The sequence below is a fragment of the Neomonachus schauinslandi genome, chromosome 7, assembly GCF_002201575.2.
Source record: "Neomonachus schauinslandi chromosome 7, ASM220157v2, whole genome shotgun sequence".
NCBI lineage: Eukaryota > Metazoa > Chordata > Mammalia > Carnivora > Phocidae > Neomonachus > Neomonachus schauinslandi.
Genome location: NC_058409.1, coordinates 12,384,636 through 12,408,032, shown reverse-complemented (window position 1 = coordinate 12,408,032; position 23,397 = coordinate 12,384,636). Strand labels below are relative to the sequence as shown.

At 35.6% G+C, this 23,397-nt stretch overlaps 1 protein-coding gene across 3 annotated transcripts in view; it reads right to left on the bottom strand.

Annotated features, from left to right (window-relative positions):
• Nucleotides 1-23,397, bottom strand: part of DMXL1 (Dmx like 1) — a 135,889-nt gene that overhangs the window by 95,149 nt on the left and 17,343 nt on the right. For all 3 annotated transcript variants that reach the window (XM_021702213.2, XM_021702214.2, XM_044917059.1), the window contains exons 3-9: nucleotides 22,833-22,904; nucleotides 20,009-20,087; nucleotides 15,258-15,390; nucleotides 10,763-10,829; nucleotides 9,459-9,637; nucleotides 5,079-5,268; nucleotides 3,097-3,265 (exon numbers count right to left, since the gene is read on the bottom strand). In XM_021702213.2, coding sequence (XP_021557888.1) covers nucleotides 3,097-3,265; nucleotides 5,079-5,268; nucleotides 9,459-9,637; nucleotides 10,763-10,829; nucleotides 15,258-15,390; nucleotides 20,009-20,087; nucleotides 22,833-22,904 — 889 coding nt within the window. The remainder of the gene's footprint in view (nucleotides 1-3,096; nucleotides 3,266-5,078; nucleotides 5,269-9,458; nucleotides 9,638-10,762; nucleotides 10,830-15,257; nucleotides 15,391-20,008; nucleotides 20,088-22,832; nucleotides 22,905-23,397) is intronic.

The window sequence follows — 23,397 nt, the reverse complement described above, 5'->3', positions numbered from 1 at the left end:
AAATTTTTAAATGACCTACCTAACTCTAAGCTAGATAATGCCAATTTATTAGCATCAAGATTCAAGTTGGAAAGTAGAAACTGAGATCCCCATCTTACACTCAAGAAAGGCATTCAAGACAAAACCAGGTAAAAAAAAAAAATTCTTTCTTGGTATTATTTTTCATCTAATTGCTAAATTAAGTATACTAAAGTATAAATTCAGAGTAAATTGTGACAAATGATAATCCCTAACTAATAGAGAGGTGAAAAAAAGTTTGTCTATCATATTAAATCAAATATAAACTAGATCATGCTGGTATCTGCTGAACAGTAAAGGCTAAAATGGATTCAGGGAAGGTAAACTATTTTCCACAAACAAATTTATTGATTTTTGTTTTTAAAGGAGAAGAGAAATAATGTGACTTAATTACCTGTTCGAACAAGGTATCAATTGTTAGACACCAATGAAAAACAGTATTATAGGGGATGGATGATAAAGGAAAGCATAAAAGAACCTTTCCCCTATCCCTTCTGTTGGAGGCAAGTTCTAAGAGTTGATAGATATATCCAATCCAATCCGAGCTCTGTTTATAAATGCACATTCATTACTGTAATTATTTGATTAGTATTTATCTATCCCCTTCCTAACAATAGGCTTCAGGAGAGCAAGGATCACACCAGTTTCCAACACCACTATACCTTCAGTTCCTACCACTATCTCTAGTTGCTATTTGGTTGGCACAGACCAAACACTCAGTAAAAGTCCTGAGGGACCGTACTGCCAATCCTATTATCCCTAGGTGGATATACATTAGTGCCAGGGAACCAAAGAGTGCCCTCAAGAATCCTATTCAGTATGATGTTCTGATTTTCAAGTTACATTCAACACAAAAAAGATCAGCGATGCCTCTAAGAGACCACAGGCCTACGTGTTCAATACGCAAGAAGGAGAGGCGAGGTTAATGCAGGTTTTTAGCAGCAGCATTCTCTGTAAAAGGAACCTTAAATTTCTTCTATCTTCTGACCTCAAGGAATTTTATTAAAGCCATTTTTTTCCCTCTCTCACTGTGTCTCTCTCTCTGTCAAATAAATAAATAAAATCTTAAAAAAAAAAAAAAGCCATTTTTTACGAGAGATCTTCAGGGAAAGGGTATAAGAACTAGAATTAAAAGAACATGCTCTTAGGAGCTCCTCTCCTCTATTTCTATTGATGGGCAAATAAGTGAAGCTCTGTCTGAAAGTTTGGCCTTGAACAAGAAACACAGCATCCAGAAAGGTCATTCCTAAAGGTCTAACTTAGGGAAAGGAGATCTCCACAGTGTCTAATCTAGCTGCTACTGATATTATTCTGCTTTGATTTGTTCTACGTATATGGATTTTCCTTAAGGTCCTATTAGCTAAAGAAAGATTTTAGAGTTTTCCTTATTGGAAGGTCGTCAGGGAGGTGCTACATTGGAACTCAGGGTTTATTTTTCTGTAACCCCTCAGCCTTTTCCACTAAAGGTAAGAAACCAAGCTTTCTTTATTCTCAAAATGTTGTCCTTTATTCAGAAGAGACTTTCACAACAACACCAGTAGTCTCAGAGCTGCCTCTGGGTATTACAAGCACTGCCAGTGTATGTTTTTTGATAAAGGTAAGGGTATTTCCCAAGCTTATATAAGGTTTTCCTAAAAACAGTTCAATATCGTCCCCTTTCATTTTCTTGGCTCATGGATTCTTTTAGAGCTGGGACTGTTGTTAACCAAATAAAAGCCAAGAAAATTAGCAAGCACTTTTTATTCCTAGTGGAAGTATCTCTACCCTTAACTTACCAAAACATTTCTGTCTTTGATTCAGGTAACTAATGAACCACATTTATTGCTGTTTCCTTGAAGAATGTAATAGTACTGCAAATCCAGGGAGAAAAACCGTAAGATACTCTTAACAATAGGAAACAAACTGAGGGTTGCTACAGGGGAGAGGGATGGGGGGATGGGATAACTGGGTGATGAATATTAAGGAGGGCACGTGATGCAATGAGTACTGGGTATTATGTAAGACTGATGAATCACTGAACTCTACCTCTGAAACTAATAATACACTGTATGTTCACTGAATTTAAATAAAAAATAAATTTAAAAAAATAAAGAAATGGAGTAAAAAAAATAGGTTATGCTTACTTCATGCGTAAGAGTATCTCCAAATATACAAAAACTCAATAGTGGTTATCTCAGGGGAGAACAACTAGAGTCGGGCAGAGGTGAAAAGAGGCTTTCACTTTCCACTTTCTGTTATTTATCATGTGCAAATACTGTTTTTAATCTTTTTCCCAGTAATACTCTAAGGTTCCTCTTTAAAGACCCCAAATCTGACCACCTGTTTTTTTTAAACTCACAGAAAACATTTACTGAAAGATGAGCACTTTAAATCTTCAAGTTCATAGATAGATCCAGATATTCTAGATTTTTTAAATCTAATAGTACATATTTGACTACTGAGGTAAGTTTCTTAATTTTTCCAGTTATAACTTCTACATATTTCTGCCTTATTTCTGGAAGACCACCTAAGATCAAGCATTAGACACAATGGTTTTATTTATTTTTTAAAGATTTTATTTATTTATTTGACAGAGAGAGACACAGCGAGAGAGGGAACACAAGCAGGGGGAGTGGCAGAGGGAGAAGCAGGCTCCCCGCTGAGCAGGGAGCCTGATGCGGGGCTCGATCCCAGGACCCCGGGATCATGACCTGAGCCGAAGGCAGACGCTTAACCGACTGAGCCACCCAGGCATCCCTACACAACGGTTTTATTTTAAGAACTATACAATAGTTAACAAAATACTATTCTATGGTGTTAACCTGTGAAGTATTAGCTCAAATCTCAACTTTTGAATAAACTAAGAATCTCAAATGACTTATTAAGATCTTAATCAGAAACCAAATCATAGCTTTAAAAAGCAAACAAGTAAACAAAAACCTATGTTTAAGTAATCAGTGAGCTGGCTGGCTATAATGAAAAGTTAGATAAGTAAGTTACCTTCAATTTTTTACTTATTCAAAACTAGAAGTAAAATGTCTCTGCTATAAAATTAATTTACTCAAGTCCAAGAACAGTTGTTGAACAGTGTTCTATTACCCGTGGCTGGGTTGATGCTGGCGGCAATATGAAAGTGGCAAAGTGCGTTGGCATGCAGCGGAGCATTTCTGTGGACATGATGAGGGTCCTGCTGGTGTGGCAGGTATCCGGTATGCGCTACAACAGCAAGTGATCTCCTCCGACCTCTGCGAAAATGTCTCAGATTTACCTGTACCAATAAACACAAAGTAACACCAGTGGCTATAATGTCATAAGCATATATATATAAATGTATATATATGGGCTACAAAATGATTTTCAGACATTATTCTCTATTTCATTTTTCCATTTTAATTAGCTCATTTTTAATTCCAGTATAATTAACAGCATTACATTAGTTTGAGGCATACAATATAGTGATTCCACAATTCTATACATTATTCAGTGCTCATCATGGTTCAGTGTGCTCTTAATCCCCATCACCTATTTCACCCATCCCCCCACCCTCTGGTAACCATCTCTTCAGTTTTTTTGTCTCTTTTTTTCTTTGTTCATTTCTTTTGTTTCTTAAATTCCACATATGAGTGAAAGCATATGGTATCTGCCTTACTCTGACTTATTTCATATATACTCTATTTCAGATGAGTTTATATATACAAACATCTTTCAGTACTTTTGTGCAGGAAATCTGAAATCTGAAGAATAAGCTTAGACCTAAACTGCCTAACTTCTTTCAACCATCACACAATACTTCGCAATTTTTATTTTGTTTATTTTTCTGATAATTACTTTCATAAAACAAAAGTTCACAACAATGTGTCTGTGGATAATGATGTCTCTATGCATACTGTCTCCTTTGTGTCCAGTTTACTCCTTATGACGATAAAGCACTGAACAATATTGACATCATACATTAAGATGATATTTCAAGTATCATGGCTGATTCATGAAGCTTTTTCACAGAGATCACTTCATTTGACCCATAAGGCAGAGTGCTGATATTTGTTTATTCTCATCTTTCATATGATAAAATAGTTTCTACAGAACACAAGGTCACCTAAACACAGAATGAGAGTCTTCATTCCTAGTCAAGAATCTCTTTCAGCTATTATTACACATAACCATTCTATCAGTTGTAAGTCTCCAGGCAATATATATTTAATTATATTCTGAGCCCTGAGAATACTCTCCAAATTTGACAAATAGTTTTTCCATAATCATACAAAGCATTCAAAGACAAATCACTTTTAGATCACTTTCTGTTTTCCATATCAAGAAAATAAGAATCTGTATTATTGGTGTATGTTCAATTAATCTAAACATCAAAAATTTACTTTTACTTTCTACACTAATCAGTAAAATAAATACTTCAAGGGGCACCTGCGTGGCTCAGTCAGTTGAGTGTCAGACTCTTGATTTCAGCTCAGGTCATTATCTCAGGGTCATGAGATTGAGCCCCTGGTCAGGCTCCATGCTGGGCATGGAGCCTGCTGAGGATTCTCTCTCTCCCTCTCCCTCTGCACCCTGCCCCACCATACTCTCTCGCTCTCTCAAAAACAAAAACAAAAATAAAAAACCCACAAAAAACAAACAAAACAAAAAACTTCAAGTTCCAGAAGGTTCTAAAGATAACAAATCTAGAACAGAATCTGATAAAACTATTCAAATCATTCCTGTAATTATGACAGGACAAAACACCCCAACCTCTAAACAAAATAAAAATATAAATTATTTTTACAGTCAAATCTTTGCATTTTCAGATTTTCATTTGTTATTTTAGCTAAGTGTAATCTTCCTTTTGTTACCATCAGTTAACCTAAGATTAACTTCATAATTATAAGTAGTTTTATGCTCTGAAATACTTCAGCATATTTTTTGAACCAAATAAAACAGAAAGTTTTCTGAGAATTGTTTTTCTAATATATATTTTTTCATAACTAACCATATAATTTTGAATATTAATTAGGATGAATGTTACAAAATAGGCAATGTACAAAACGTTTTAAAACTTGTAGGAAATAACATCTAACAAAAACACTTACATCTAAAGCATTTTGAACTCGTTCTTTACTGGAAGCATTTCTTCTGAAGTTATTTGTTAAATTAATTGGTTCCGCCCAATGGTTGCAGTCACCTCCATATAGCAAACAATCATTTGGTAAAAATGTCTCTACCCAAAGACGACATACATTATCTTTGCAGCAAGTCAACAATACATTACATACAGAAGCCCTGAGGAATAAAAAGATTTTAGAGGCAAAAATATAAATCTCACACAATATAACATTCTACAGTGCTTCTGTAATTAATTAAATGCCCACAACAAAGGTACCGATGACGAAAATGTCCATATACATTTATGCAATGTATTTAGTCAAAACCATTAAAATTGAGTGGGTATTTGATTTCATCACAGCAAATACCTGCTAACCCATTTCTTTTCTGCCTAGAATTTAGTAGTTCTTATTTTAAGAATCTTAAGAGTCTTCTTACAGCCAAAGAACAAAGACTGAAACAATGCCATAATCCTTCAGTTAATAAGCAAGGAAAAAACCTACATCTTCTTTTAAAATATTCTGATTTACTCAGTGGATGGTTACCATTCGGATTTCTTCATAATGCTTCGTTTTTACTTTCTGTAAAGCTACATGCACACTAGTCAGTAACAAGTTACACTATTTAGTACACTTATTCTCTCCTTGCTTAACATTTGCAAAAAGCAGTGATTACATGAATAGAAAAATCATGATAAAATAATTACTAGCCACCTCCTTCCTTATTCTTGACTTCTAGTGAATTCAGTCTTTCCAGTCACAAAATAAAAGCAAGATCAATTACATACATATTAATAAAACCCATAAGCATCAGGAGCTCAAAGGTTGAATCCCCATCAACAAAGACTACCTTTTATTGGGTAACTCATCAAAAAAAAAAAAAAAAGAGGAAAGAAAGAAAAAGAAGTCACAGTATCCCATAGTAGACACATATTCAAACATATCAGATTTAAAAAGAACAATCAGTACAAGGCTTCTATCAAATAACTCATAAGTTAAAGAAAAATAAAAAGGAAATAAAAATATTCTGTAGTAGTCACTTTGTTAAACATATCTGCTTGATTAAAAAAAGCTCTCTAACAAAGGGGAAGAAAAAGGGAACCAGCATGTTTTGTGTGGGTTGCTCTCCCCTTCAGCTTCCCTCCTCTGCTCTCACCTCTCCCTTCCTCACCCCTTCCTCTGCCTACTCTCCTGACTTTCTTCCCTTCCCATTCACTGAGCCTCCCTCCCTCTGTGCTCTCCCCCCCAAGGGCTGTTTCTCAGCCTCTCCAGGCCACTCTCCCTTTCCACCTCTCCCCACGTGCTGGGGCCCCTTCTCCTCCTTTCCTTTCTCAATCCTGTTTCTCCCTCCTTTCCCTGCCCTCATGTCTTTCCCTCTGTCTTCACTTTTTCTCTCTCCCCTTCTGACTTCCTACCTCCTGCCTTCTCTCCGCATCTCTCTAGCACATTCACATACACACAGGAGGTGACAGGAGATTAAAAGTAGGCAATCAGAAAAAGAAGAAAATACATCAAAAGGCAATATGGAAAGCTGAAGGTTCACGGTGCCCATCTGTGACTGGCAGAAAGGACAGGCTTATGAAGGAAGGGCAGAAGGTAGTAGACTGAAGGAATGAATAGACAGCAATCAGAAGAGGCAAAAGCAACAAAACAAGCAAGAAAGCAGCACAACGTGGAAGCCTGGAGAGGGCTCTGACCTGGGAGTGAGGGCAGCCCCAGGTGACTCCCCTCAGGATACTTACAATCAGTACAAGCAGCTCCCAGGTAATTTAAGGAGAGCAGGGAAGAGATACCCTGCTCTGTCTGAGGCATTTCTCTGGCAATACCTCCCTTCCTTCCTTATCAGGGTACCTGATTTTGTCTTCAATGGCATATCATATTTAGGTATAACTGTTCCCTCCCTCAAAAGAAAGCTATAACCCTATGAAAGACAACCAGGTGATGGTAAGTGTGCAACACCTGTCCTATCTTGATGTAACAGGCTAAGATGGTTTTGAAACTAGCCGTCTAGAACTAACTTTTCGGATGTTTTGGGGAGGGTATAACAAACCTCCCAATTTATCCTACATTCATCAGTGTTTAGTGAAGAAGTATATGCTCATTACAAACACTTCCCCATTCTTCTCTCTCGAGCAGTGGTACCTTGCACCAAGTATTACCATTTGGCTAAGTATCTTAATTTCATGCGAAAAACAAAGCACCTGTAAGCCCAGTGAAAACGCCGTATCAGAAAGAGCAATGGTTTTTGATTTTGACAGGATCTCTGTCATTCTCATGAGAAAGGGTCAGCCTTCCCACCATATACCTGCGGGCAGCTGGTAAAGCAAAAATGAAATCTAGAAGAGCTCGGGGAGATTAGCTGGTTCTTTTTTTTTTTAAAAGATTTTATTTATTTATTTGACAGAGACACAGCGAGAGAGGGAACACAAGCAGGGGGAGTGGGAGAGGGAGAAGCAGGCTTCCCGCAGAGCGGGGAGCCCGATGTGGGACTCGATCCCAGGACCCTGGGATCATGACCTGAGCCGAAGGCAGACGCTTAACACGCTTAACGACTGAGCCACGCAGGCGCCCCGAGATCAGCTGGTTCTTAAAGGACATGGACCAAAAGTAAAATTCTTGAGACCTCTACAAGATACTCTATCAAACAGAAAATTCTAGTTCTATACCACAGTTCCTTATGCTGCAGAACTTAGTTGGCAGAGATAAAATGAACACAGCCAGGAACAGAACTGGTACGTCTCACTGGTGTTATCAGGCATTTGTAACCGCCCAGTGTAAGGCATCTACTTCCGCCTCCACTGTGATCACCTGTACCAATCCTGCGTGAACTAGGTCAGTAACAGATGTGACTGTCCTCTCTCAAAAGATACAATACTTCATAAATCTCTTTTTTTAGTACTCTTGTGGTCTAACCATGTGCAATGAAAACACTTGCCTGTATCAGAAGAAATCAGCCTCTAAAATAATGTAATCTTCATGGTTTGCGATGACAGTTACTTTTATTGGGGCCATTTACAACTTTTAAAAGGAGAATTAACATATGCCACAGCTCATTATATTCTAAACAGATTTTTATATATGTGGGCAATGATCTCAGGGGTACTGGAGCAATCGTTCTCAAAGTGAAGTAGGCTTTTGCTAACAATAGATTGTCCACACCACTCTCCCTTAGCCCAAAGATTCGGGCACATCCTCCTAACAACAGAACCATTACTGTTCCTACAGTGTCCTACTCCTATGCTTTATTGGACTGGTAGGCTGGGGTAGGAAGAATAGTACCTATGGAACTAGAAAAAGCTCAAAAAAAATCAGGTAACAAGGATGGAAACATGTCATTCTACATCTGTCTAAGCCCATACAGTGTACAACACCAAGAACAAACCATAATCTAAACTATGGACTTTTAGGTGCTAATGTGTTGATGCAGGTTCATCAATTATAACAAATATACCACTCTGGGGGAGGCTACCTATGCATGTGTTAGTGCAAGGGATATATGGGAAATCTCTGCCTTGCCCTCAATTTTGCTGTGAACCTTAAACTATTCTTTAAAAATCAGTCTTAATACACATTTTGTAAAAAAATTTGGATATACTCTGCTGGCTCAAAAGAGCAAAACTAAAGTCAACAAATGACCCAGCTGTCCTACTAAATATCAGTGACAAAAGGTTAAGGGAAAAACCGTACTGCTCCATGGTGTGGCCAAATTGAAAATGGCCATGAAACAAAAAGCAATTTCTACCTACACTTAAGAAACAGGTCTCTGTGCCTTACTAAGTATAGGCAAAAATTCAATGGGATATCAGGTCTTGCAAGGATCACAGGAAAGAAAGGAGGTATTGACAGGTGCACATGCACATGCACGTATAGGTTAAACTAATACCTAGTTCAGGGCATAGTAATCTATTACCACACTCTCTTTTCCACAAAGATGTTGGATACAGTTAGAGAAATGTTTGAGGCCTCACGGTATATCCTCTCAATAAAGCGGTTAAAAACAAAAAGGAAACCAGAGGAGATACAGAGAAGGTACCAGATTAGGGAGTGAAATATGAAAAATTCCACACAAATGGCAATATGGGGAATGACTAAGAGACGAAAGAATAGGACACCTAACAAAGAGAAGGAAAGATGTACAACTCTGTCACTTAAAGACATCTAAGATGGAGGTAAAGTATCCCTTCACATGGCTCTCCTCTGAGGTGTCAATCGTAGCTGACCCATGGCTAGACATCTGCAGGCCAAGGACTATCTAATATTACTAAAATCTTCAGAGGCAAAAGTCCTATAGCTATTTAAAGTGAGAAGAGCAGTCAACGTCAAAATGACATTCTCTTAATACACAGACAAAATGACTAAATCGCTGACCTAGGCATGTATTTGCTTGTTTTACGCCAGGAAAATCCATTTACAGCTCGAGGATGGGCCAGATATACAAAGGAAAAGTCCATTTCTCCTTGGGATTGTTTTTCTGAACTTTTATCCGGAGAGGTAACAGCTGTCCGCCAGTTTTCTACATTATACCATACCTTTAAAAGACAGTCATCCTAATAAAAAAAAAAAGAAAAATATCCACATCAGAATTAAATTAGAGATTGTCAAACAGCAAAGGTAAGAATTTTCTCCGCAATCACAGAAATTTAGGGATGGGAGGAATGGTGAGGCGCGGAGGAAATGAGAAGAAAATCTCTAATTCTGATACTTTTCTATCAGCATTCCATAATTGTGCTTTGAGAATTAAAGTGTGTGAATGTATACTTTGCAAGGAACGGATCAAGGAAAATGCTAGTTACCATACAGTATCTAAATGGAGTCACTGAGAAGACTGACAGATGAAGGGTTCGTCTTCCCACTTAGCCAAATATCAAACAAGAAAGCATTACCACCAGCAGCCTTATGAAGACTGCTCATCTTTGAAAACAAGAGTTTTCATGAAGCACAAATGAATGTTCAAAGAAAATGTTGAAGATGATAATAACGAGTTAATAGCTACTACTATATAAAACATTCTAAGTATAATTAAATAATAATTAAAATATAAAATAATAAAAATAATATAATAAAAATATTCTAAGTATAATTAAAACGGCATCTCTTAATTTGGGGAGTGAGGGAAAACAAGGGGACTAGAATGTACCAGGTTCTGCTTTTAAGCTATAATTGCATTCCCATGTTTAACGTCAATCTTCTCTCCTAACAAAAACCTCCCTGAGGATTTAGGGTATCTCACATCCTCCCTCTACAAAAAGCTACGATCCATGAGAACAATTAACTTCATTCAATCAGTTGTAAGTGAGCCATTTGGTGAACCAATGACTACAAATAAATAATTTCAAGGAAATATACTGTTCTGACATCAGCAGGTAAAAACATGAAAATGGTTACAAATGTCCTCCTAGAAAGTCTGTAAATTCTTATATTTGCTCAAAAAGATTAACCACTTGACCAAAATCAAAAAGCTGGTAAATGGCAGATTTATATCCAGATATACCTTTAAGTCTATGTTTCAATTATACCATATTGCCTTTTAACACAATAATATTTAGCCAATTTTTGCTATTTAACATTTTAATAGAAAATATTTTCAATGTAGATAAATTAAAAGAATGAAGCCAATTCATGTTTTTGATGTGTCAAAATAAACCAACAGCAACAGCATTTTCACAAATTACCTTCCCAGCAGTGGCAAAAAATTCTCCATCTGGTGAAAATTTCATTAAATGAATTTGGGAAGCAGTTCTGTAAATCAAACAGGTAAGAAATAATTTTTAAGGAAAATCAGAGAGAATTCAATATTACTTCTATAAACTATGTTCAGCAACTTGCTTCAAATAATGGAAAATTTTGTGATAACACAAGTTTCGAATTCAATTTTAAGTATATCTCTAAATATACAATGAAGTGTAAATGTTTAAGTTAAATATAAAAATTATTTTTATGTGAAATTATTTATGTATAAGAATCATGCAAGAATGACTGGTATCATCAGTCTTTAAAGCTTAGGTAACAAAGAATCATAGCTCTCATTGCCTTAGAATATGAGAAGGAGAAAGGTTTCATTTTTCAGTTTGGAAATCTAATTTCCAAAGCCCTGAGATATCTATACTCTAACATACATTTTCATGGACAATAAATCAAGATTTTGAAATGAATTCTCCCTTAAGGTAGCATTTACCTAATTAAGGATTATGTGTGGGTTACTGGGGGACTTGCCAGCAGGCTGGAGTCAGCCTGTCAGCTTGACCTTGGTGCACACTTGCCTTTTTCTTCTTCAAGGAGCTTTGGCTCTTGTCCCTTCATTGCCTTCCTATCTGGCTACCCGTATATGCTGATCTCAAGACCACCTACACTATCGCTGCTTTCCATTTCGTGCTTAGATAAATTCGTTTTAAATTTATTTGTAAAGGAGGCCAAAGAGGAATTCTGTCACAGTTCATTCCAAATTAAAATAACTTCTAGGAAACAAACTGAGGGCTGCTGGAGGAGAGATGGGTCGGGGGATGGGATAACTGGGAGATGGGCATTAAGGAGGGCACTTGATGGAATGAGCACTGGGTTTTACAGGCAACTGATGAATCACTAAACTCTACCCCTGCAACTAATTAAAAAAATAACTTATCTTCTTGATTTTAAATGCAATAAATATGTAATAGAAAATATCGATACAAAGGTATGAAAAGAAGAAAATGAAATCATCAGTTTCACCTACACCACAACACCCATTCCCAGGCAAAACCACTGCTAACATTTTAACACACAGACTTCCAGACCCGGCTCTCCACCCTCCCTTCTCTATCTACTTTCTGTGGTAGGATATAGGGGAGGAGGGGACGGAAAGCGAGGTCATATTTACAATTTGCTTTGTAATATTTATTTTAAAGTATGTAACGAACATGTTTGCATATCAAGTATCTGGGTCGGTATTATTTTACTGGCTATGCTATTCCATTACAGATATATGCAATGCCTTAAAATAAGTTAACTACTCATTGTTATTTTCTCATTTTTGCTGCTACAAAAAAAGTGGTGCGGTGAACATCCTTGTATATGCATTTTTATGCATCTGCTTAATTCTAAGGATATTCTTTTTTTTTTTTTTAAGATTTTATTTATTTATTTGAGAGGGAGAATGAGATAGAGAGAGCGAGCATGAGACGGGGGAGGGTCAGAGGGAGAAGCAGACTCCCTGCCGAGCAGGGAGCCCGATGCGGGGCTCGATCCCGATCCCGGGACTCCAGGATCATGACCTGAGCCGAAGGCAGTCGCTTAACCAACTGAGCCACCCAGGCGCCCCAATTCTAAGGATATTCTTAAAACAGATACTTAAAAGTGCCTGATCTCCATGACAATCCTTTCCATGACCGTGACCTCTGTCTCCAGGTCTTCTCAAAACAGCAGCTAAGGCAGGTCCTTTTAAAGGGGAAATCAGTCCTCAGTGCTCCCTCAGCTCAAAATCCTCAAAAGCTTCCCAACTCGGAATAAAAGGCAAACACTTCACAATAACCTCTCAGCGACCTTTACTCCAGCCACAAGCTACACACACCCTGCACACCCTGACGGGAGAGTCTGTGCTTGAGGTTCCTTCTGCCTACAACATCCTTCTCCCAGAGATCCCCGCACATGGCTTGCTCCCTCACTTCCTTCAAGTCTACACTCAGAAGTCACCTCTACTCTTCTTCCCCTTACCGTACTTACTTTTCTCTAGCATACTACTGATCTTCATCTAACATACACAGAAAGTGTTTTAAGCATCACAACAGGAATGTGATCAAACCCGATGTTTAAATGTGTTCCGATTAGTGTAATCATCAGCTGCTCCTAAACTGAAACCCGAGGGCCATGGCTTTTCTGCTTAATTAACCATCTCAAATAAATAGTATGTCTAGTCCAAGTTACTACTGTGGACTCTGATCTTGATTTAACTTAAGATTCTTCCCCTCTCCCAAATGCATGAAACACATTTCAAATTCTCAGTTTGCCCAGAAGCCCTGCGGTGAAGGCTATATAACACTTTGCTGCTTCCTCTCTACAAGCTTACACGAAAGGCTCCAGAGCAAAGACAACTCTTGCTAAGAATTTTCTTTGCAAAATCCTATTCCCTCTCTATATGTTAACCCTTTTTAAAACCCATATGATCTAGCTGAGAGATGCAAAATACATGGAACCGGCTGCTCTGAAACCTCCTTTCTAAACTCTCTACCAGGTCTGCCCTACTCTCACTTTGGTATCCGATGTATTTTATTACTGTTTCATATAAAACTGACTCAGGAAGAATGGCATTTAACATTGTCATACAGGTTTACTGGTTTATAGTCTCTCTATCCCTGCCTGGTCAATGCTATATTCTAAGCACTTTTACCACTGCCTGAAACATGATAAACATTCAGCAAATATTTGCTGCATGAATGAATGAATCTTGGAGTTAGTAACTCAAGGGTATAAAAAAAAATTAAGTCTGTCGATTCATACTTCCAAATTGCTCTACAGAAAAATACCAATTGCATTCCCTTATTAACAAAATATAAAAGTACCTCACTCACTAATAATGGATATTATTCATCCTATTATTTCTGGATATTTTGCACTTCTTGATTTTGAGTGAGATCCATCAACTCTTAGTTAATTTGCTATTATTCATATGTACTATCATTTACAATTTTTCTCTGCATTGTCCATTTTTGTTTACGTTTTTTTTTCTAGTTAATTTTTAAGACCTCCTTTTAAAAAAGGCATGAACTCCAAATTGCAAATATTTCCCAACTTTTTAGTTTCCCTGCTTTACAGAAATTTTTATTGATATGGTCACAACTATTGATGTTTTCCTTTCCCTTCCTTTCAGTTTCTAGTTCTGGCATTGTACCTAGAAAGTCTTTCCCTAATCTAAGGCAGCATTTTTCATGCAGTAGTGATAGAACATAAACCAAATGTTAAATTTCCTAGTAGCCACATTTTTAAAAAGTAAAAAGAAACAGGTGAAATTATTTTATTTAAGGGGAGCCTGGGTGGCTCAATTGGTTAAGCGTCTGCCTCCGGCTCAGGTCATGATCCTGGAGTCCTGGGGATCCAGCCCAGAGCCTGTGCTCAGTGAGGGAGCCTGCTTCTCCCTCTCGCTCTGCCCCTCCCACCGCTCTTGCGCATGCTCGCCTCTCTCGATCACTCTCTCTCAAATAAATAAAATCTTAAAAAAATAATAAATTATTTTACTTAAGCTAATATATCAAAAATATTATCATTTCAACATATAATCAATTAAAAAAATAACTATATTTTAAATTGTTTTCCTTTGTGTTAAGTTTTTGAAACCCAGTGTGTGTTGTATACTATGGCACATCTTAATTCAGACCGGCCACATTTCAAGTGCTCAAAAGTGGTATGTCACTAGTTGCTACCATGATGGACACTGCAATTCTAAATTACGAAAATTTACCTGTATTTTCTCCTAGTTATTTGTTTCATTGTATAGAAATTCAATGTCTCCTTCTTTTGACACTTATTGTGGTGTCAGGTATGAAACAGACTCTAATTTCATTTTCTTCTCCACAGAGATACCAAGTTTGCCCCATGATGTAAAATGACACCTTATATACGGAATCTCCCTGTGTAACTGTGTCTAATCCCGGACCCTAATCTGTTCCTACATCAAGAACAAACTGCTTGACCAGCTCTAGCTTTAGAATTCATTTTACTATGCTATCTTCATTTTTTTATTTCTTTCAGTTTCCCTGATTTTCCCATATTTAACCTTTTAAAAGAAATTTAAAACCACGCTCAAAAGTAGAAATTCCAATGGAATTTTGACAAGGATTAAGTTCAATCTATAAAGTAACGGGAAAAATACATTTCTTCACAAAAGAAAAACTTCTAGTCAAAAGCATGGAAAGTGTCTTTGTCTCCTTTTGTGTAATTCAGCAAGTTTCTATTTAATGATAATCATACAAGCTTAACAAGTTTCTTATGTATCCTTCCAGGTGTTTTATTCAACAATTAAAAAAATTGGATCTGTAGAACATGGGAAATAGTGCATCCTCTGTATATAAGAAAAGACCTATCACAGAATAAAAAATTAATACTTCCATGTTAGTGTAGTTTTACACAAACTAAAAGGCATTTATAATAAAACCCACCAGGAACAGGTTTGTCACTTTAATCCCCTAATTAATTGCTTACTTGCAATGCCAAATGCATCTCCAGTCCCCCAAATTAAGATCTGTTTTATCTGGATTTTCATCTTCAGATGGTTTCTCCAAGTTAGCATTGGACCACAGTTGCAAACAGCTAGAACCAGTTAAAAGACGATTGCCTAAAAATATATATATATATTATTCACCATTTATTATTTAGGTATTTAATTAGTGAGTTAAGTCACATGGTCAAGAGTTTCATATAATACTATAAAAATAACACAACTTCTAAGAAAAGTTAAATAACAAAAGATTTGGGGGAGAGGGAAGGAGGCTGTATTTTAATTTTGTTGGAGCAGCTTGGGAAAAAAGGGACTAGGTCATATAATCTCTGCTTTAACAAACATTTAATGAGCATCTTCTTTGTACCACGCACTGCACTAGCCACTGGGAGGGATACAATGACAAATGAAGTGCTGTCCTTTTTCATGATGACTTCACATTCTGGTAGAGACATGTAAAGAGAGACGTGAAGTCATGAAAGTTCAAATATATCCCCAAGAATGATTCATAATCTGGTTTATGGCTACAGAATAAAGTGCACAGTAGACTTGGAAAAAGAAGTAAGGTTGGAAAAGTTTCTGGGGTCAGACTATAAAGCATTTTTGAAGTTTATAAGGAATTTGGGCTCTGTTATAGATAGTTGGGAGCTTTAAGTGTGTGTGGGTTACATAAGTGGATCTGTATTTTAGAACAAGGGGTCTGAACTGGGGTGGGGGGATATCAAAAGATGGACCTGAAGAGGCCTGTAAACCTCCCTCTGCTGAGATAATATGCAAAAGTTATCTGTATAGCATGTATCTTTTTCTAGAGAGGTAATCCAAAATTTTCACCATGCTTTCAAAGGCTCCAGTACACAAAGAAAGGTAAAGATTCTTTTTTAAAAATTAAGACTAGAGATAGATGAGATTAGGGAAAACAAAAACACAGGGAAACCTGGTTAACTGACTATAACACACAAAGGAAATCATGAGGATCTGAATCAAATATGAAAATGAGAAGCAAGAATTTGAAAGCCATTTCAAAAGCAGAATTTTCAAGGCTTGACACCAACTAAAAAACAGGAGATACAAGAGGCTTCAAGGACAGATTTCAACTTATGACTTGGGTAATTGAGGAGAAGGCTGTGTTGTCATTCCAACAAAAACAAGAAAGGAAGAGACATATCTGTGGTCAAAAAGTTCAAAGTAAGTAAGGCATTCGCTTTGGCAATTAAGGACTGTGGATTTGTGTCTCTCTGGAAAGATCACTTTATTTCAAAAGTGGGTCCGTGACAAAACACAAATGTAGATCAGAAATCCCTGTGTCTAAATCCCAAATAAGTCACTTAATTAGTCATGTGAATTTGATCTAGTGGAACAAACTCTGAGCCTCCATTTTCTTCTCATCTATAAAATCAGAAGTGTGTATAGAGTTGCTGTAATGATTAGCTATAATATGTATTACCCATCTAGCACAGGCTAGGCACTTAGCAGAAGCTCAATAAATAGTAGCAACTCGACAGAAAGTCTCATGAACAGCTAGAAAGCACCAATGAGACATTCCATTTACATTCGGTTATTATTACACTGTTTAGCATAATGACACAAGTTTTCTTTTTTTAAATTGAGATATAACTTACATATAACATGGTATTCATTTCAGGTGTACAACATAATGATCTGATTTTGCATATACTGCAAAAAGGTCAGCACAGTAAAATCTAGTTAACATCCATCACCACACACTGGTTACAACTTTTTTCCTTGTGATCCAAGAACTTTTAAGATCTACTCTCTTAGCAACTTTCAAATATACAATTAAGTATTGTTAACTATGGTCACCATGCTGTACATTACATCCACAGGACTTATTTATTTTATAACTGGAATTTTGTGCCTTTTAACCCCCGTTCTTCATGTATTTCATCCACTCCTCATTCCTGCCTCTGGCAACTGCCAATCTCACCGCTGTATTCATGAGTTTGGTTTTTACAAATTTTCTTTAACATAAACTGAAGCTGAACTTAAGGTATACCATGAAGGATTAAGAAATTAATACAGAATACAAAATGATTAATCCCAGTTATGAAATGATACAAAAATAGCTAACGTATGGTACAGTATATTGACTTGAACACAAAGGGCAGAAGTATGAATAATAAAGTAGGGAAACAAAGCATAAAAAGTCTTAAAGAGAAAAATCTTATGATTTAAGCCAGATGTGGTAGTGGATCAGGAGCAAACACAAAGGCACTAGAGTCAATTTAGTAGCATCATCTGAAAAAATTTCTTTATATCCCAATACCTGGCATATAGTTAAGTATCGATCAAAACCAAAATACTAATACTTCACTTAAAATATTTAAAATCTGTTTATAAATAATTGAAGTTCACTTGCAAAAATAATATACTAATTGCTTCCAAATATTTATTACAACAATAACCCATTTCTTAACCAAACCATTAAATTTTAAACTTTTTGATTATTGAAAGAAAAATAATAAACTTTTATGTGAATTTTAACTTAATAAAGAGAGAATGGTCATAAGCTGTTGTCAAGTCACTACTAGTTAGGAAAATAGGTAATTATCTTTTGATATAACTCTGTAATGATGACAGAGGAATTTAACATTAATACTATCCTCCAAAGCATTATTACTGGTAGACCAAAGGTACAAAATTTCCAAGCAACTATTATGTTATTATTAAAGAAATACCATTTAATTCTAATATGAAATGTTTTTATTACAGTTATAAATATGACACTTCAAATAGCTAGTTCACTTGCTAACACTATGTTTTTTTAAATAGGGCTCTTAATCATTTACCAAGTACTTTCAAATACACTGACATATCTGATCATTAAAAACTTAGCTTGTGAAATAGATATTACCTTAATTTACAAGTGAATTAACCATTCTTGATCTGTTAAGTAATTTCTTCATGATCATAAAACTTATAGTCAAATATATGAACACCTATTGGAAGCCTAATATAATGGCCCCTCAAAGATAAAGAAAATGCTGAATAAACTAGAATCTCAGCCCTTGTCTAATCAAAAATTTAAACCATGTAAACAAATAATTACAATAGAATGTTGTGCTATAACAGAATAACATGTATCATCCAAATAGGAACTTTTTTGAGAGCAGAAGGTGACACTATTAATAATCAATGGAGAAACAGGCATTATCTGGGACATAAGTCTCACTATCTAGTAGAGTTATACATAAACTGCTGTACTAAACTACATGCTAAATTTGAACCCATGTCTGATCTCTTTCCACTGTACGTATAAAATATACATGTACGTCACCGGCTAGAAAGCATCAATCGTACATCCTTACATAAGAAAAAACATTTTAAAACATTGATTTTTTTAAAAAAGTATCTCAAAGATAATCTTTTATCTTCTAAAATAATTTCCAAGGGTTCTGAACTTTGTTTTCTAAATATTTTTTTCTCAGCCAGTTCATCTACTATATTAAGATGCAAGCTATCTTATCTAAACTGATGGCTTCTATGTTTCAAAGATAACTTCTTGTATTCTAGAAATTTCTATCTTTTGGGGCGCCTGGGTGGCTCAGTCGTTAAGCGGCTGCCTTCGGCTCAGGTCATGATCCCAGGGTCCTGGGATCGAGTCCCACATTGGGCTCCCTGCTCCGCGGGAAGCCTGCTTCTCCCTCTCCCACTCCCCCTGCTTGTGTTCCTGCTCTCGCTATCTCTGTCTCTGTCAAATAAATAAATAAAATCTTTAAAAAAAAAAAGAAATTTCTATATTTTGGTTATTGCTATATGCTATGTAAGCCTGTCAAATTCCACATGTCCAAACAAAACCTATGTTCCACTATCTGTAACTCCTACATATCACACTTCCTCTTGTGATCACAGATATTCTCAAAATACTCTAAAATCCAACTGTCAAGTAATGTCAATTCTATCGCCTAAATGCATTTCATATCTCTGCACTCCTTTCATTAGTCATTCAACATTAATTAAGCACCTATTACATTAAAGGTCCTCAAATAAATTCTTATTTCTCATTCAGATTACTGTGAATGCATACTGTGCAAAGGTAATTATAAATAATTATAAATTTTATCCTCCTGTTCCTTCCAACTTACTGCTACCAGAAAAATTGTACAAAACCACAAATCTTAGCTTATCACGAGCCACTTTCAAAACCTATAATATTTTTCTAGATAGTCAAAAAGAATTAAATTCAAATACCTTAGCATAACTTTAAAGGCCTTCCATAATATGCGGCAGTCTTATCTCCTTATCACCAGACTCACTCCAGCCTCGAAGTCCTAAGCGTTAAGAGAATGTACCTTATGCTTTCTTTCTCTGTGCCTTTGCTCACTGCAGTAGATTAGTAAAAATGGCTTTGGGATTTTTTTTTAGTGCAGAAATATGTAAGTGATATATACACACATTATCTCTTCTTAGAATTCACTTCTTTTTCTCTCCTCCCATCTATCCCCATTCTCAATGTTAACATCTACCTAACTGCAGGTCAAAAAGCTCCTCTTCAATGAAACTTTGATTCTCCAGAGAGAATTAAAGTCTCTTTCCCAAAACAATAGGTATTGCAGTCAATATTTGTCTTCATTTCAGTATAAGCTCTAAAAGAACATGATGTTTTACTTATTTTTATTCCCCACAATCTCACACAAAGCAGAACTGAAATACAGGAAAGTAATAAAAGAAACAGCCTAGTCAAGTGATATTTCATTTCAGTTAATCCATTTCTTACCTGCAGGATCCCAAGTTATGTTGTGTGCTATTGATTCCAGAAAAAATTGGCCACTTTTCTGCCATTGACTATATAATTCCTAAAATTAAAGTAAAAAACTCATTTAGTCAATTATTATTGGCAGCTTTTCTATATCAAATACATACATTCATGCTTATTCTTCTTAGTAATACATGAAGCCATTTCTTTGAGGTACAAGTGACCATGCAGTCATTTTTAATGGGGAACAAAATGTTCAGTTTAGTTGAGAATAATAAGAAATATGTGATGAAGAGATTAGTGAGAGAATGAATACCCATTCCCGGAGGTCCAAAAGTCTGTCTCAGCACAAACATCCAGTAAGTATATGCCACTTTGGACAACATTCTCGTTAACCTCAGATTTTAAAAATTACGATTACCTTATATTATTATAGTTACAAAGGTTTAATTCTAAATGTGTCTGTGTCCGTGCTATCTGAGGCTTCCTTCTCTTTTAATGTTTCATCCTCACCTGAGATCAAAAAGTACGTATGAAAACTCAGATTACGAAATGTAATACTTCCATTATATTATATAATTTAAGATTTTTTCATTCGTTAAAGCAACATTTTTTTCAAAAGTTTTTACCTGTAAACCAGTAAGAAATATATGTTGCAAGGGGATCCAAAACATACACACACATAATAAATGCGATCTAAGTTTACCCTTACTACATGTGATGCACTCTATCATTTTCATTTTACTTCCTTTTCTTTTAAATTCAGGCTGTGGCCTACTAAGTTGATTTCACTAACCTCTAAAAGACTGAGACCCATAAACAATCTTTTAATGTAATGTTTCTCATACTTTAGTACAATAACCTGAGATGTTTTGGATATGTTCTGAGGCACGTATCCAAAAGTTCAGGCTCAAAAAACCCAGAATGAGGAATTGTACTTTAAATGAACACCCCAGGTGATTCTGATACAGGTGGTCTGCAGAATATGCTTTTATGAAACAGTGCCTTGCAGGAATGGCTCTTAATCATAGTGCACAACAGAACCCTCTCCAGAACTAGACATAGAAGTGCCTAGTCACAACCCCACACCTACAGATACAGAAATCCCCAAGGCAGGATCTGGACACATGGTCCAACCAGTGATTCTGAAGTGTTCCTCTCATGAAGAATCACCACCTTAAAAGAATATTCTAGAATGTATACAGGAAAGGAAATAGTGTCTTTTTTATGAGAATCTACAGATTCTCTGGGTAGACCCAGAAATTACAGATTCTGTGTACCTTCCAAGTCCATTTTTCCATTTGATCCAGTTTTCCCCTTATTCATCAAGCTTTTTTTTGTTTAATCCTTTCTGCAAAGTCAGTGCTGCCTACTAATAAACCAGCCTCTTCTCACTCACTTTTTAGCATTACATTAAACAATTTTATTTAGTACATGAGAAAATGGGCAAAAACCAAACTTCTTTTTTAAAAGTCAGCTACCTCATTCAATAAATATTTATAAGTACTATTTGAAATACATCATTCTGAGCACAGCAATCACTTATTTCTACTACTATCAATTACTAATTCATAGGTTATCAGGGCCTCTAATATTGGATTCATTAGGTAATACACAACACAAATATAAATCAGGGGAGGGCTGTGGACTCTCTTTCCATGAAATTTTAAAATGAGCATTAGTTAACCTAGAGAAAATGTTTTCATTTACATAAGGTAGGGAAAAGAATGCTCACACTCAGGAATCAATACAGCTGGTTTTACTTAGTTCTGTGGCTCAGCAGCTATTCCGATGGTCAACCAACTAATTTTCTTTGGGTCTCTGCTGTCTTATTTATAAAAACAAAAACAAAAACAGCTGTCATACTAAAACAGAGGGAATTTGTAAGATACTAATGAGCTAAGTGAAAATGAAATGAAAAATATTAAAAGATATAAAGGTATGTATATTATTAAAACATAATTATTTATAGTGAACATACTTCTGCACAGTTTTTGACATCATGTCATTGTTCCAGTGTTCCCATGAAGAATGAATAGCTATTAACCAATTTCAGAATTGAGCAAAGGGCCTCGTAAGACTGACTGGCTTAGGATCAAATGGCTAGAAAGCAGCAAAGAAAGAAAGCAGTCCTATGGCTCCTAAGATAACGTTCTTAAGACCATACTACGCTGATCCTCTTTCTTATGGTTTAAATCACGAGCTTAACCTTCAGTAGAAATGGGTAAAATAACCTGATCTATTATATTTAGAGCATTAAAGCACCCAAGAAATCTAGTATTTATAAACTATTGTTTTAACCAGCTTTCAGAACTAATTCTGAATATAGTTTCTTCATAAAGAAAAACACTTATTGACCTGTTAACAGTTATATTACATGATACAATAAGGGCCAAAAAAAAAAAGTCCTGAAGGTACATTAAGACTCTGCAATTAAAACATGTAATTTTAAGAACAAAATACTTAAGAAAAAGCAGAACTATATAAAAGTAGATAATAAAAACCGAAAACAAAGTGCCACCCTTCACTAGATAATGGTGTTTGCCATTAGCAATAATTAACTACTGAACTTAAGGTTGTGACTCTTCAAATACTTATTATAAAACAAAAATGTCAGATAAAAAAAACACATATAATTCATCAACACAATTTGATTTACTTCTGTTTCAATCTAAGATTTAAAACATATTTTAAATATGGAAGTGGCATTTAACATCTATCTTTTAATCATGGTATAATTTATACGATTTATCTGATGATCACTCTGATTTTGTACTCTTAAAAATAGTGTCTTTTAATACTCAAGATATTTCAATTCCTAAAAGAAAAATGATAAATTACTGACCAAATTTTTCTTTTGCTTCGGTAGGTTAACTGGTTCAAAAACAGAGATAGCATTTCCATAGGATGCTGCAATCTTATAAAAAGAAAAAAGAAAGAAAACTTACGGATATGTTAACTTACTTATGAATCAAAAGAGCAAAAGAAATTAATAGTACAACTTAAAATAAGCCCCCCCCTACACAATTTCATTTATCATATTTGAGAATATCATTTTTAAGAGACCACCATACCTGAGTCAGAATTCCAGTACTGTCACTTACTGAGTAACCAGCAAGTTAATCTCTCTGTACCTTAGCGTCTCTATCTATATTTATAATATGCATAATACTATAATCCTAATGGAATCAGTTTGATTAAAACAACATCTGTAAAGCATCTATATATAATTACCTATAAGATACATGGTAAATATTAATTCCCTTCCTCATAGAAAAAAATGTATTGTTATATTCCTTGTCAAGTGGAAATTAGATAGGACTTAATCCATTTCTAGGTTATCTGTCTTCAAAGTTGACAATTCTGTCACTGTGTATTTAGCTTTTTAAAAATAAAACTTAGATCTATTC